Genomic DNA, 15,457 nt, shown 5'->3' on the forward strand with positions numbered 1-15,457 from the left:
ATCTGTAATTACTCTATTGATAGTTATCTAGGTTGTTTGGGACACACACAGGGCACTGAAAAGTCTTTAATTACAGGCCTCTGGACATCACAGACCACCAGCAACCATAAATTCCAGCAATGCTATTACAATTACAGAGAAGCATTACTACAATAATTAATAATTGTGAAGGGTAATTAATCCATGCTTGGATGGCCACTTAATGAATGTATCATTTAATATTTTGATATCTTGGTAATTAACTAAGAAAAGAGGAATACACTTTAGAAAAGTTCAAAGACACAACTGTGGCAAGCGAAGCAGAGACAGGTGCCATGCTCTGCCGGTCAGCCAGGTGCGCCACGAGAGGCCACCTGGAGGGAGCCTACCTTCCGGAAGCCGAGTCCCCCTTGCAGACAGGTGAGCTCCCGCTCCACGCGACCATCATGCCTGCTGGCAGACAGCCAGCACTGGGCAGGGAAGAACCACCCCTGTCCCGTGTGCAGCTCCTTCACCATCACGTGGCTGATGAACCAGCCTGGGGAAGGCCCATGGCTGTCATGCCAGAGGCGGATCTTCCTCAGCAGGCCCAGCTGGGCAGGAGCGCTGGAGGCACACACAGCAGCGTCTCAGCCGGGTGGGGGACAGTGTGGTCCTGGCATCCCATCAGCCCCAATGCTCACCCTCAAGGCACTGATGGCCCACAGAGGGTGGGTGGGACATGTCAAAGGTGACTGACATGCAGAGTGACATGTGAAGCCCCCTGGAACCCGGCCAGAGGATGGGAAATCCCACCGAGCACAGTGACCCCGCACTCAGGCCTTCAATATCCACCAGCTTTCCCAAACCAAAGTCACACAAATCTCGTTCATGTATTTGTCTCTGGTGTGGATTAGTCTAAAGTTAACCTTTTCTCTCTTAATGAAGACATAATATTCCAAACCTATAAATATCATACATGAAATTTACCAGGAGAAAAAATAATTTAGCTCAGTCCTTCCTTTCATATTTTCTAAGACGCCAGGTGCTTGCATCCTATCTTGTTAAATTCACTCTTTCTCCAACCCCACCACCTTTGTGACACCATGTGTCCTCGCTCTTCCAAACTGGGGACAAACCTAATTAAGGTCAGAAGGTTTAGTGTCATAGAGAACACTGATTATGAACTTTACTAGTATGTAAAATCAGTAAGTCTTCTTTCCCCACCCTCCTTCCTTCCTTGCCTCGCATAAACCTATTGTTTAATCTACTCAGAATAATAAACTAAAAATACATCATAAAATTGTTTGTATATAAATCGATGCTCACTATTAGAGACCAATGTTATGTATTCTACTGTTTTGTATTTGTGATAAGGTTACACCAATTGTGATTGGCCTCTTTCCCAAATCTAGCAGCGAAATATTTTGGAATACCTCAGGATAAAGGTGTGTCTGGAATTCCTTTCAAACAGGGGCTTCTCTGGACAGGAGAGCTCCTTGGTTTCTGACAGTCCATTGTCGCCACATAAAACAATGTACACCTCAAAACAAAGAACAGGGGTGGGAACTCAGGCTATTTCACAGCAGACACCATGCAATGCTGGGCAGGGCTTCCTCACACTTTCTCCCAGCGTCCCACCCTTCCTCAAAACCATCTGCACGGTGGAGTGCCACAGCCTAGAGCCAGGGGATGAGGGGGCACGTCCAGTCCCAGGCTTCCCTGGAGAGCCAGAGGAGAGCCTCGAAGTGGAGCCTGGTAGAACTGGCCATTTCCTCACCTATTTGATCTAGAAAAGCCAGATCCCAACTAGGATTTGGGAGGGCATTTGTTTTCTCATGAGGGCGGGAGAACACCACGGTGGGCACACCATTTTCCTCCCTGTGGTTTGGCAGGGAGATGCCAGAGGAGCCTGGACGCAGAGTAGGGTACCCATGCACCTGTGGGCACACCCTGGGGAGGCACATGCCAATTTGGCTGGGCTTGTCGTTCTCACTGGTATCTTCTGTCACACAGAAATGAACAATTCTGATGTAATGTCACTTATCAAATTTTCATTTAAGAAAGATATTTCTGTTTCTGAAATCCTTCCTTACTCGAAGTGTATATTTTCTTTGACTAGTTTCTAAGCTTTGTGTTTTCACCTTTCTGTCTCTAATGTTCTGGAGTTCATTTTTTGTGTGTATGATGTAAAGATTTAATAGTACCTTTTTCTACAAGGACAGCTATTGTTCCAAAATATCTTTTGAAACAGTGCACCCTTTCCTGTGGTTTGTAAGACCTCTAGCCTTCCCTAGAAATCCCTCCTCAGTACCTCTCCTGAGGTCATGACACGATCTCAGGTGCTACAGTTTCAAAATAATCCTGGATATCGAGTTGGGAGGCCCCTGCCTTGTTCTTCTCTTGAGAGTTGGCATGACTGGTCTTGTAATTCTCTTGTATTCTTTTCTACCTGAATTTTAGGATCAGTTTTCCAAGTTCCACAAAACACTTTCCTGGAATTATGCATAGATTTAATTGGATTTAACCTCATTATGCCTTAGGTTTTCATTTGTAAACCTCTAGAAGTGAATTCACTTCTAGGCACCCCACCATTTTTTACTGTGAAAAAGAGGTTCTTGTTTTCAACTCCATGTTATAAATACTTATTGCTGTTTTATAGAGATTATTTTGATGATTTTTTTCTTAATCACAAATTCAGCAAGTTTCTTTAATGTTATTAGTGCTAATCATTAGAGTGAAGATGCTTCTTCATTTGCTATGTAGACAACCTCATCCTGTATGAAGAACCATCTCTTTCTCCCTTTTGGAAACTTATATTCCTGTTTTATTTCTTGCTTTATTGTTTTTACCAGGATTTCTAGTATAATGATAAATAGCAGTTCTGAGAGCAGACATCCCTTAGAAATCATCTAAAGCTTCACCACTAAATCTTCCTTTGTTAGGTTAAGAACATTCCTATGTGTATGCATTGCTTGTGAATATATACATGTATGTTTGTCTGATAGACAATTTAAATATACAGTTGGTAGACAAAGGGCTTATGGTGTGTAAGGACCACATAAGCTTTAAAAATGTGTTGTGTCCCCATCTATCCTACTACACTGTGGCACCCCATCTTATTCATCCTCCCATCTAACTCCTTCTCATCCACACCCCAATCCTATTGCTTCCATAAAGTAACCATGGTTCCCTCGGGAAATGGAAGCGTGAGTTCCAAGGGCAGAGGGAGTCTCCCTCTCTGAGGGATTTGTGTCACACGCACTTCGAATTGCACATGGCTCTGCCCGGGCTCAATTTCCGCCCCTGCAGACCTCACCTCCACAGCTCACAGCGGCACCCCTGCTCCACTGGGCCCAGTGCTAGACTATTTCCTCCTCCTCCACCGCATCCTTCTTCCCACCCCACCTTCATCCTCCACCAGCTTCTCTGGGACTGTTGTCTTCAGCCCCAAGCTCAGAAGAGTACAACTCATTCTCAGAGTCTCAAAGATCCACTCAGAGACAGAACATATCTCCCCGGGCTGCTTTCCACAGTGGAGACAGAAGGAGAAGGGATTGGAGCAGCTGCAGAAGGTGAAGGGGTCTGCTCTTCACCCTGACAGATGTGCAGGCCAAGGGAGGGCAGTGGAAAGGGCAGGCAAGCCTTGCGTCAGCAATGAGATGAGGCTGCTGTGACAGGTGACAGACGGGGCAGCCAAATCACCAAATCCTCACTTCTGGTGTTGACACTGCTTAGACACCATCAAAGAGCACCCCCAGATGCTCAAGCTACCTTTGAGGTCAACCTGGCTGGAGCTCGGAAGCCAGTGTCAATGACGACCGCATATAGCTGATGGCCCGGCAGGGGAGCTTCTTGCAGAAAGATGTAACCAGCTTTCTTTTTTTCATGATGATCTACTTGTCTACTTTTAGCGACCAAAAATCCATAAAGAATCACAGAACCCATAATAAAAATACTGGGAAGCAAGTTTTCTGGGTGGCTATAAACAAAAGGAGAGATATAAAGAAAATTGCTCATGAAAATAGGCATATAGGAAAAGACTGATTGCCACCCCTAGCCCCTTACACACAAACGTCCCTGCTGGGCTTCACTGATACATTTTTACACTTGCTGGAAGCTGAGTTAGAAGGGCTTTGAAGGCAGGGAGCTGGCCTGTGGTCCAGTGAGCAGCACCCCACAAGCATGGACTCCAGAACCAAAGAAACCTTGTAATGGACCAGCCTCTGTGCTAGACGGCTGTGCCATGCTGGGTCTGAGGAACTTTCATTGTGAACTATGGCTAAGAATGCCAATCTCGCTGCTATTGTAAAGATTAAGCAATACAAATATACAAAATTCTTGAAACATGCAGGTGCCATTATGTTCCTCCCTCTCTCCCTCTCCTGCTAGCAGAACAAGGCTAGGAGACATTGGCGATGTTTTGGAGACCCTGCCTGTGCCTCCCACCGCCCCTGTGGATGGTGCTGCTTGTTCCCTACCTGTAGCCTCTACCTACCTGTTCCCAGGCACCAACACTGGCTGGGGAGAGATCACTGAATGCCCACAGTTCCGTAGAATGACATTCATATCAAGCCGCTGTGCAGGGACTCTAACCTAAGTGGAGCCTTACAGATTTCTGATGGGATCTCAGAGGGTGGGCACCAGGGTCTATGTCACACGGGGATGTTGCCTGCCCCATCCCCTGGCATTCTGCTCTTTGATTTCGTCTGAGGATTGGGCTCTGCTCTTGGTTTCTCACCTGCCCTCTTTTTTCCCACCAAGATAGAGCCTGTTCAGAGCTCTGCCCCACGAGCTCTGCAGGATGCTCACATCCTTCCACCTGGACAATACTCTGAAACCTTTCGGATTCTGGCCAGATAGCCCCTGTAGAACTTCAGGTGTTGCCTCTCTCTGGACATCTTCCAGGGCTGCTTCCCCCATGGTTTGCCCCAGCCCCAGTGGTATCAATGCCTCAGACACCATGGTTGAGGCTGCTGTCTTCTGAGCCCTGATCACTGAATGGCCAGTGACCTGTTCTGCACCCAACATCTGTTGCATTAGCAATTCATATCTTATTTACTAATTATCTGGTCCACCAACTAGTCTATAAAGTAATATGATTGATGAAATAATAAAGTAAGGTAGAGTTTCCTATTATATGAATATAAGGAGAAAAAAATTTAACACTCAACACCCCAGAAAATGCAGACTCTGCCCTAGATATTCATTCAGCAAATATTTACTCTAAGCATTGTATTAAATGTAGGGTGACACTGATGAATAAGACAGGGAAGGTTCCTGTCCATATCAGCTTACATTCACTTTACTCATATCTCAGAGTCTAAATATAACCATTTCATATAAAAGTGGCTATAAAAATAGTGTACATTTTAAATCTATTATCTAAAATGGGATACTCCAGAGAGAGAAAGAGGGAGCTATTAATAATTAGGCTGTGACAATAAACATAAACCAGGAAAGGCTCTTTAGGTATTATTGTCACTGTAGATATCAACCCTATCAATAATAATTGACCAAATTCACACTGAACTAAAACTAAACTTAAAAGTATGAAAAGTATGTTGACTTTCTTGTGTTTACAAGTCTCTCATCAGTGAATTCAAGTATAGAGAGACAAGATATATAAGTATATATTCAACTATATAATATTTAAAGATAATTATCTACTAATATGCACATTTCAAAAATGCAATGATAGTAAGTAACATGGATTTCAAGCACCCCCGGAATTATATGTGGGCATCCTGAGTGAACAGTAAAACAAATAAAGTCTATGAAGTCTTTATGTAGGAAATGGAACTTACCTCTGTAACTTGGAAATGTCACTCACTTCAAAACTGGCCTTCAGCTTTCTCCTTAGGAGAGCGAATGCCGCGAGGCGATGGTAGCTAGGAGGGAAATGTGGATGAGGATACAGAATGTGTGGAGAGAGCAGCTGTTGACAGTGTAATGGCATGTTGGTTAAAGGAATGAGAAAAGGAAGAAAGAGTGCAATAATGATAACTTTATGACTAAGACCCAGTTTAAAAGATTCACCTGAAACCTAAGTTAGAAATGAGGGACACTTCTGATGTGCCAGAGTTCTTCACATCTGCGTGTTGGGGCACACGGCTCCCATGGAGGCTGTCCTGAGATGCAAGACTCCAGAGCACATGGTGGTCTTCATGACAGCCCTCCACAGCATGGCTGCAGCCTGAGGCTCTCGGGTCCCAGTCACAGCCTAGCTGTGCTGCTGGTCAAGCTCTGGCCAACTCCTCTGCCTAAGCACCAGTTCCTGGCATTACAAATATCCTACCCTGACAATCACTGTAAACACTGTCTCCTTTTTTAAAAATAAAGTCTATCTCACCCTCATTATCTTGTGAGCAGGTCCTAGGTGTTACTGATTTATTTTAATTTTTTTGTTTGTTTGTTTGTTTTTGAGATGGAGTCTTGCTCTGCTGCCTAGGCTGGAATGCAGTGGCGTGATTTCAGCTCACTGCAACCTCTACCTCCCAGGTTCAAGCAATTCTTGTGCCTCAGCCTCCCAAGTAACTGGGATTGCAGGTGTGTGCCCATCTAATTTTGTATTTTTAGTAGAGATGGGGTTTCGCTATGTTGGCCAGGCTGGTCTCAAACTCCTAACCTCAAGTGATCCACCTGTCTCGGCCTCCCAAAGAGCTGAGATTACAGGCATGAGCCACCACTCCTGGCCTGTTATTCATTTTTGTACCCTTGGCTCATAAAAAAGTGCCTAGCAGAGAGTACTTACGTAATGGAGAATGAATGATTGCATTAATGCATTTATCAATAATTTAATATGGAAGCAAAATATTGGGCCATTACCAGTAAGTTTGGATGTGCTCCTAGCAATGGCATTAGAAAAATCTAAGAGTGCAACATAAGAAAATCAATAAATGGCTACGAATTGCACTGCTACGGTATGATCTGGATATATTTGCCTCCTAGCAGGAAATCACAAAATATAATGTCTTATGGCTTATTTGTTTTTTAAAAGGAAATGACTATTTCTGCTTCTAAATATGACTAATAATTGTTTATCTCTATCCTAATGAAAAGGTAAGGGCAACAAAAAAGAATGATCTGAGCCTCTTATAGAATTGTTAGTCTGTCAGCTAGATGACAAACAATTTCTAATTTAGTGACATGACTCATATGCCCAGAAATTCCTGAGGAGGCTGTTCATGTTTGCGCAGAGACTTTTCTTGTCTCAGAAAGCACACCTTCACCACCAGGCTGTGGAGGGTCCTCTGAAGATGAGGGACTCTCAGGGCAACATGGGGGCATGGTGAGAGCTGAGGGTCCCACCTGCCTGAGTACAAACTGCGTACTCAAAGGATGTCAGCACTTCTATGATAAGAAAACTGACAGGTTCATCTATCACTCATCCACCGACTCATGTCTTCAACAGACACTTACTAAACACCTCCTCCATGACAGCCGCCACGGGAAGGAGGAATACGAGGACAGTCTATAAAGCAGCCCTTGCTCCTTGGGAGCCCATAGAGTGGGAGAACCAAGGCTGACACACGAACTGGCTATGAGAGAACTGACACAGGCTGGAGAGTTGTACAAACCAAGAGTGCTCCAGCTTCTTATGGACAAGGTTCAGGAAAAGTTCTAGGGGTTGGGCCAAATGCAGAAGACAAGGCAGTCATTTACTAAAAATCTCAGATTCTTTCTCAAATGTGTCTATACCTGCAGTTCACTTTTTCAGGAGAAGTCCCTGGTTGTGGAGAGAAACGTTCAGATTTCCACTCTCTCTTGTCCCAAAACAGGCATCGGATCCACTGGAAATGTACTGTATAGTTCACTGCCTTAGCTAAATATCTGTTTGGAGGTTTTCTGTCATAGTCAGCATCCAATAAGGATAAATAGCCTACACTGGCATCTAAAAAGAGAAAACATAAATAAAAAGTACAACCTGAGGTTTGCAGAAAGGCATTCTCCATTTCAAACGCAGACAGAGTAGGCAGATAGGTGGGGACAAGGACTACAGATGAGCAAGAACTGAAAGACAGCATCAAATTCTAGCCATTTCCTGTCCCTGAAGCATTTAAAGTTGGATTAAATCCACCCAGTCAAAGCTCCTGGATGCAGATATGAATTGAGGAATGGTAGAGAATTGGGAAGAAAAACAGTGTTTCTAGCATCCCTTATGTTCCAAGTGCCCCCTGACACCCTGAACAGGCCACACCCCCTGACCCTAGTGGGGATGGAAGAGGGTTGAGTCAGTTTCTTTAGCTGCCATTCAAGCCCACTTCCTGCTCCTCACCAGTTTGTCAGCCAGCCTGCGAAATTTCAGTATACTCGGGGTCTGAACCCATTCTGGTAAGGACAGCACAATGACCCATGGAGTTTTAGCCTACCATTTTTTTTTAATGTTTAGCCTACTTTTTATATTTAGAAGCAGAAGTATTTAACATTCTATTTATTTAAAAATTGCCCAAGGCTTTTTAAGAAGTGGTGTTGGGACAACTAGACATTAGCCCTTTGTAAAAATATGGGCACCTCATGCTATAAAAAACAATAATAAACATTAGCAAATCAGATATCTAAATATGAAAGAAAAAACAAAAACAAACTGCACAAGTACTGAGGAACACATGAATGACTTCTTTTATAATCTGGACATAAGAAATAAATTTCGAACGATGGTTCAAAATCTAAGAGTCTTACAAGAAATGGTGGATAAATTACTATTTTAAAAATAGCCCTAACATATAAAGAGCTCTTAAACATCAAGAAAAAACAAACTCAATACAAAAGTGGGCATATATGAACAATTCACAGAAAAAAAGTGGATAATGGCCTTAAATATATGAAAAAATACCCAACTTAATTCATATAAAATGCATATTAAAATGAACATTTCTCAATTATATGACTGGCAAAACTCAATAGCTTGAAAATACATCCTTTTGGCAAAGACGTGGGAAAACAGGCAGCTTCAGACACTGCTGGAGGTAAACGTGACAATACTTACCAAAACCACATAGGCATTTACCATCTGACCCAGGAACAGCCTATCTAGGAATTAAACTTGAAGATACACTCCTCCCCCTACATGTAATACAGTATATGCACAAGTCTTCCATGTGAATACATAGGAGACTGGCTGAATAAACTACAGTCCATCTATACAATGGAGAAGCACATAGCAGTTAAAAAAAAAGATATTGATGAATAAATACATACGGAGTGATTTCTAAATATGTAATTTAAGTAAGAAAAGCACAATGCAAATGAGTGTAAGAAATAAGGGGAAATAATGTGGGTATGCATGGGCTTATTTTCCCAAAAAGAAACATCAGGAAAACAATTCCCATAAAATTATAATCATCGAGGCTGGGTGCAGTGGCTCACGCCTGTAATCCCAGCATTTTGGGAGGCTGAGGTGGACCACCTGAGGTCGGGAGTTCGAGACCAGCCTGACCAACATGGAGAAACTCCGTCTCTACTAAAAATACAAAATTAGCCGGGTGTGGTGGCACATGCCTGTAATCCCAGCTACTCAGGAGGCTGAGGCAGGAGAATCACTTGAACCCAGGAGGTGAAGGTTGTGGTGAGCCAAGATCGTGCCATTGGACTCCAGCCTGGGCAACAAGAGTGAAACTCCAGTCTCAAAAAAAAAAAAAAATTATAATCATTGTTCTTCACAGAACTAGACAAAACAATCCTAAAATTCATATGGAATCACATAGCCAAAGCAATACTAAGCAAAAGGAACAAATCTGGAGGCATCACATTACCAGACTTCAAACTATACAACGAGGCTATAGTTACCAACACAGCATGCTACTGCCATAGAAATAGGCACGTAGACCAATGGAACAGAATGCAGAACCCAAAAATAAGGCCAAATACCTAAAGCCAATTGATTTTTGACAAAGCAAACAAAAACATAAAGTGAGGAAAGGACACCCTATTCAACAAATGGTGCTGGGATAATTGGCTAGCCACGTGTAGAAGAATAAAACTGGATCCTCATCTCTCATTTTATGTAAAAAATCAACTCGAGCTGGATCAAAGACTTAAATCTAAGACTTGAAGCTGTAAAAATTCTAAAAGATAACATCAGAAAAACTCTTCTAGACATTGGTTTAGGCAAATAATTCATGACCAAGACCCAATAGCAAATGCAATGAAAACAAAAATAAATAGATGGGACCCAGTTAAACCAAAAAGCTCCTGCAAAGCAAAAGAAATAATCAGCAGAGTAAGCAGACAAGCAACAGAGTAGGAGAAAAAATTTGCAAACTATGCATCTGACAAAGGACTAGTATCCAGAATTCATAAGGAACTCAAACAAATCGCAAGAAAAAACAAATAACCCCATCAAAAAGTGGGCAAGGACCTGAACAGACAATTCTCAAAAGAAGATATGTAAATGGCTAAAAAATACTCAACACCACTAAGTAATAGGGAAATGCAAATTAAAACCACAATGAGATACCATCTTACTCCTGCAAAAATGGCCATAATTTTTAAAAATCAAAAAATAATAGATTTTGGTGTGTATGTGGTGAAAAGGGAAGACTTTTACACTGCCTGTGGGAATGTAAACTAGTACAACAGAACCAACCTAAATGCCCATCAACCAACAAGTGGATAAAGAAAATATGGTATGTATGCACCATGGAATACTACTCAGCCATAAGAAGGAACAAAATAATGGCATTTGCAGCAACCTGGATGGAGTTGGAGATCATTATTCTAAGTGAAGTAACTCAGGAATGGAAAACCAAATATTTTATGTTCTCACTTATAAGTGGGAGATAAGCTATCAGGATGCAAAGGCATAAGAATGACATAATAGGACTTTGGGGACTTAGGGGTAAGGATGAGGGGGTGAGAGATAAGAGACTACACATAGGGTGCAGGGTATACTGCTCGGGTGATGGGTGCACCAAAATCTCACAAATCACCACTAAGGAACTTATCCATGTAACCAAAAACCACCTGTTCCCCAAAAACTACTGAAATAAAATAAAATAAAGGAAACAAATGAAAACAATTACCTATAAGGACTAGGTGATAACAAGCTTTAAGAATAAGGCTGTTGAAAGATTTAGCTCTGAATACATACATATTTAAATGTGCTTTAGACATCTGAACAATAAAAATGTCTCACAAATTCAAAACATAAATTAATGTTAAAAAATGGGGACGGGCGCCGTGGCTCACGCCTGTAATCCCAGCACTTTGGAACGCCAAGGAGGATGGATGATCTGAGGTCAGGAGTTCGAGGCCAGCCTGACCAACATGGTGAAACCCTGTCCCTACTAAAAATACAAAAATTAGCTGGGCCTGGTGGTGCATGCCTGTAATATCAGCTACCCACGAGGCTGAGGCAGGAGAATCGCTTGAACCCAGGAGGCAGAGGTTGTTGCAGTGAGCCAAGATCACGCCATTGCACTCCAGCCTGGGCAACAAGAGCAAGACTCTGTCTCAAAAAAAAAAAAAAAAAAAAAAAAAAGGATAAAAGTAAGCCTTAGCATTAAGTGCATGCAAAAAAGTGAACCTAGCTGTATATAAAATGTATAGCAAAAACCCACAGAGAAAATAATTAATTCAACTAACTTTTGACTATGTGCTCTTACTGTAATATATCATGTAAGAATGTAAAGTCAAAACTAAACAAAAAAATCTAGAAAGAAATATTGAACTTTATCTGGTAGGTTTGTGATTGTTAGGGGTACAGGTGCTTTAATTCTAAAACGATTTGGTGTATACTGTAGGATAGAGCAAAGTGAATTTTGCTCTTTGGAAACTGGCTCTCAAGTTCTCATATTTTGGCAATTGGAATTCTCACTGTAGGAGAATGGGGATCTGAACACACAATGGGAGAAAGTAATAAGGAACCCTGGGTGTTGGATTTGAATTAAGGCATTGTGATTAACTCATTTTACACACACATACACACACACACACACGTTAAATCAGTGACGCCCCAATAGCAATGAGCAAATGTGATGTGCAGTTCTTGTGTTCTAATGTCATTTCCCATCAATGAACCAAGCCTCATTGAGGACATGGCCGGTTCCAAGGAAGGGCTGGCCAAACACAGGATAAGCCAGGACACGCTGGTGTCCCAGAAAGTAAAGAAGCACTTGAGGATTGTGATGTCATGTCAAGAAAACCTCAGGAAGCATCTTGGAGGAGCTCCCACTGGAATAATTTGTGCATCAAAAAGTAAAATAATGGAGGTGAACTAAACACATTGAATTTTTTTTAACACATTGAATTTTTAAGAAACACCATGCACCATAGAGACAAGAGAGCAAGAGTAAGATAGAGAGAGACTGAAGCTCTTCTTTACTGAAGAATGCCAGCTAATTCATGGTGGAATTAGCAAAGCACCATTTTGTAGCCTTCTATGTACCTATATCACCCACGGATCCTTAAAAGCATGGGGTGACAGTTTGTAAGGGAAGAAGATACTAAGATGGTCTTACAAGTATCATCTCACAAAGGGGAAAATGGAGAGATTGGAGGTTCTTTCCCCAAGCAAATTACCAAACTTAGCGCCATCGCCTATGGAATATGCTGCCAATCATCTGTGAACTGAATTTAATCATGACGAAACAGTCAGGCAATTTCCTGAATGTACGACATTCAGAAAATAACTAACCTAAGCTCATAAAAAAAAGTCTGAAAAAAAGGCAAAAATTGGGAAGGTGTTGTAGATTTTTAAAGGGACTATATAAAAACACAGCAACAAAATGCATTCATAAACTTTGACCTACTTCTGATTAAAAAATATAAAGAGCTATAGAAGGCATTTGGGGGGATTTTAAAGATTTAAATGTGGATAACAGAATAGATATTCTTGAATTAATGTTGATTTCTTTTCCTTATGATAAGGTACTGAGTTTTGTAGGGAATGCCCTTGTTTTCATGAGATGTTTAAGTATTCAGGGGTGGTATGTCATGGGGCCTGCAACTTTCTCTCCAACAGCTTGTCCTCTCCCTCAGAAACATCCCCCACCCACGTGTGCACACCTGTACACATGCAGATAAGGCAAATGTGGCAGAAATCAACAAATGGTGAATCTCAAGGAAAAGGATACGGGTACACGTTGTGCATATTTTTCTAATTTTCTATCAGCTTGAAATTATAATAAAAACTGTGAAAAAGAACACATGAAATGCAACATTAAAAAATACCATTGAGAATTTGAATTTGATGAGCAATACAGTTTGATTCATTTTTAAAAGAAACAAATACTGGTTCTCAGAAGAAAATAATTATATCCCAGTAAAAATGTAGAGACAATGGGTCTGGCCCACTCACTGACAGTCAGAAGCCAGCTCCTCTCCAGGGCCAGAGCCTGTGGAAGTCAGCGTAAGGCACGTGTCTGGTGAGTTGCCTGTGGGTGCCACTTCAGCCCACTGAGCTCCAGTTTCTTGCTTTTTTGGGGAAGGGGTTACTGAGGCTCAGAATCCTAAGCCACCAGGGGCAGACCACGGAGAAGGGGTGAGCCCCAAACTTCACACTCTGCCCCCACACTGCTTCAGAGGGGGTCCTGTGCCCTATTGATACGTGAGATACAGAGACGTCTCAGAAGTCCTGGGTCAACTCTGAGGTCAGGGAAGCTCAGCAGAGGTTAGTTTGAGGGAAGCAAGGCAGGAGGATGCTTCAGACAAAGACTCAGCCTGAGCACACGCAGAGCCCTAAGGATCAGGAGGAGGCACCAGAGACCACCTGGGAAGAGATGGGTAGGGCAGTGAGCAGCACCAGCCACTGCATCACAAGGATGGCGCTCATCATGGGGCAGTTTCCATGTGTGGGATCTATAGTGGAGCAGTTTGTTTATAAGCAAGCAGAGAAGGGATTCTGATGTTTTTGTCATGAATAAAGAAAAACACCACTATACATACAAAGGTTATAGGGGATGTTTTAATCATGTAAGCAGAATGGGAAAATAAGGTGCCTTATTCACTGACCTTTCTGAGAGGCAGCAGGTATATAAATCTGCACAATTGACTCATCCCAGAAGTAGATCTGCTTCACAAGAAAATCAGAGGGAGTAGGTTTCTCAGAGAATCTAGGAGATAAAAACAAAATAGGGATTTCTCATTTTTTTCTTCTCTCTCAAAGGTTTTAGTCAAATTTCTATCAAGAGTTTACTCAATTTGTGCAAAACATCCTTGTCACTGCAAGGAGGTAGCCTGGGACTAAAAAGGGTCAATGTGCTTAATTCCACAACACCATCTGGTCTCTTAGTAAAAACTCCTACATAACACTTTCACCTTGCATCTCATTAAAAACAAACACTTTGGCCAGGCACGGTGGCTCACACCTGTAATCCCAGCACTTTGGGAGGCCGAGGTGGGCAGACCACCTGAGGTTGGGAGTTTGAGACCAGCCTGACCAACATGGTGAAACCCCATCTCTACTTAAATATACAAAATCAGCTGGGCGTGGTGATGCGCACTTGTAATCCCAACTACTCGGGAGGCTGAGGCAGGAGAATCACTTGAACCCGGGAGGCAGAGGTTGCAGTGAGTGGAGATCGCACCATTGCACTCCAACCTGGGCAACAAGAATGAAACTCCGTCTCAAAAACAAACAAACAAACCAAAAAAAAAAAAAAAACAAACCAAAAACCAAACAAACACTTCAGTAGCAAACAAGTACAAGAATGGCCAGCACAGTCTGTAGGAATAAGACAAACAGCACTGGCTACACGTGGTTAGGGAGGGGCACTGCAGCACACACACGTATGTTTGCATGTTTGTATTAACTCTTTACCGTAACCTGTTTGCAGATAAAAGATAGCAAGCACAAAACTAGACTAAGTAGTAGTCTTAGTAGTTAGACTCAGAAATTCCTCAGAACTGATTTACCTTTTCTGCATGTGACTCAAAGAATTAAATTAAAATCCAAACTCTAAGCAGACAGCCACTTTTAGACATCGAATGCTTAGCTCATTTGGCAGAATGAGAGTCAGGCCAATAAGCAGAGATTAAACTGCGTGCTAAGGGCTGTGTGGACAGCGTCTACGTAAGATACAGCCTTGCTCACGAGAACCCTTTAATCTAGTTGAGATGCCCACCTAACCAACCAGGAGCAGTAGAACAGTGAGCATCTTTGCCACATAGACTAAACACACGGGGACTCCGAGAAGGAAGGTGATCAAGGCCCTGCCCATCCAGACCTCCAACGAACTCTGCAGACTGGTGGTTTCCATTAGCACATTTGCTGTAGAATTTCAAAGAATCTTTTCAATAGTCACTTACCTTCCCAATAGTCAATTACCTTCCCAGGTAATTTATTTATTAACTGGGGCCTATACAAATCTCATGAACTCAACATTCCTGAGAAAAATAATTATTTTATGAAGTTTCCTTAGATATACAAATTTAAACACATTTTCTCCTTTTGGAAAAATAAAAAAAAATCTTGCTCAGACCTATAGTGAAAGAATTAGATTTCTAAATGAGACTGTATGCATTATCACTAATAATTATAATGCTTCTCACTCTAATA

The 15,457-nt window shown here is 42.1% G+C and overlaps 1 protein-coding gene across 1 annotated transcript in view; it reads right to left on the minus strand.

Annotated features, from left to right (window-relative positions):
• PKD1L1 (polycystin 1 like 1, transient receptor potential channel interacting) overlaps positions 1-15,457 on the minus strand; it is a 162,778-nt gene that overhangs the window by 53,417 nt on the left and 93,904 nt on the right. The window contains exons 30-35 of the mRNA XM_063708537.1: positions 13,912-14,012; positions 7,660-7,852; positions 5,766-5,849; positions 3,733-3,940; positions 1,395-1,501; positions 369-585 (exon numbers count right to left, since the gene is read on the minus strand). Coding sequence (XP_063564607.1) covers positions 369-585; positions 1,395-1,501; positions 3,733-3,940; positions 5,766-5,849; positions 7,660-7,852; positions 13,912-14,012 — 910 coding nt within the window. The remainder of the gene's footprint in view (positions 1-368; positions 586-1,394; positions 1,502-3,732; positions 3,941-5,765; positions 5,850-7,659; positions 7,853-13,911; positions 14,013-15,457) is intronic.

The sequence above is a fragment of the Gorilla gorilla genome, chromosome 6 (assembly GCF_029281585.2).
Source record: "Gorilla gorilla gorilla isolate KB3781 chromosome 6, NHGRI_mGorGor1-v2.1_pri, whole genome shotgun sequence".
Taxonomy (NCBI): domain Eukaryota; kingdom Metazoa; phylum Chordata; class Mammalia; order Primates; family Hominidae; genus Gorilla; species Gorilla gorilla.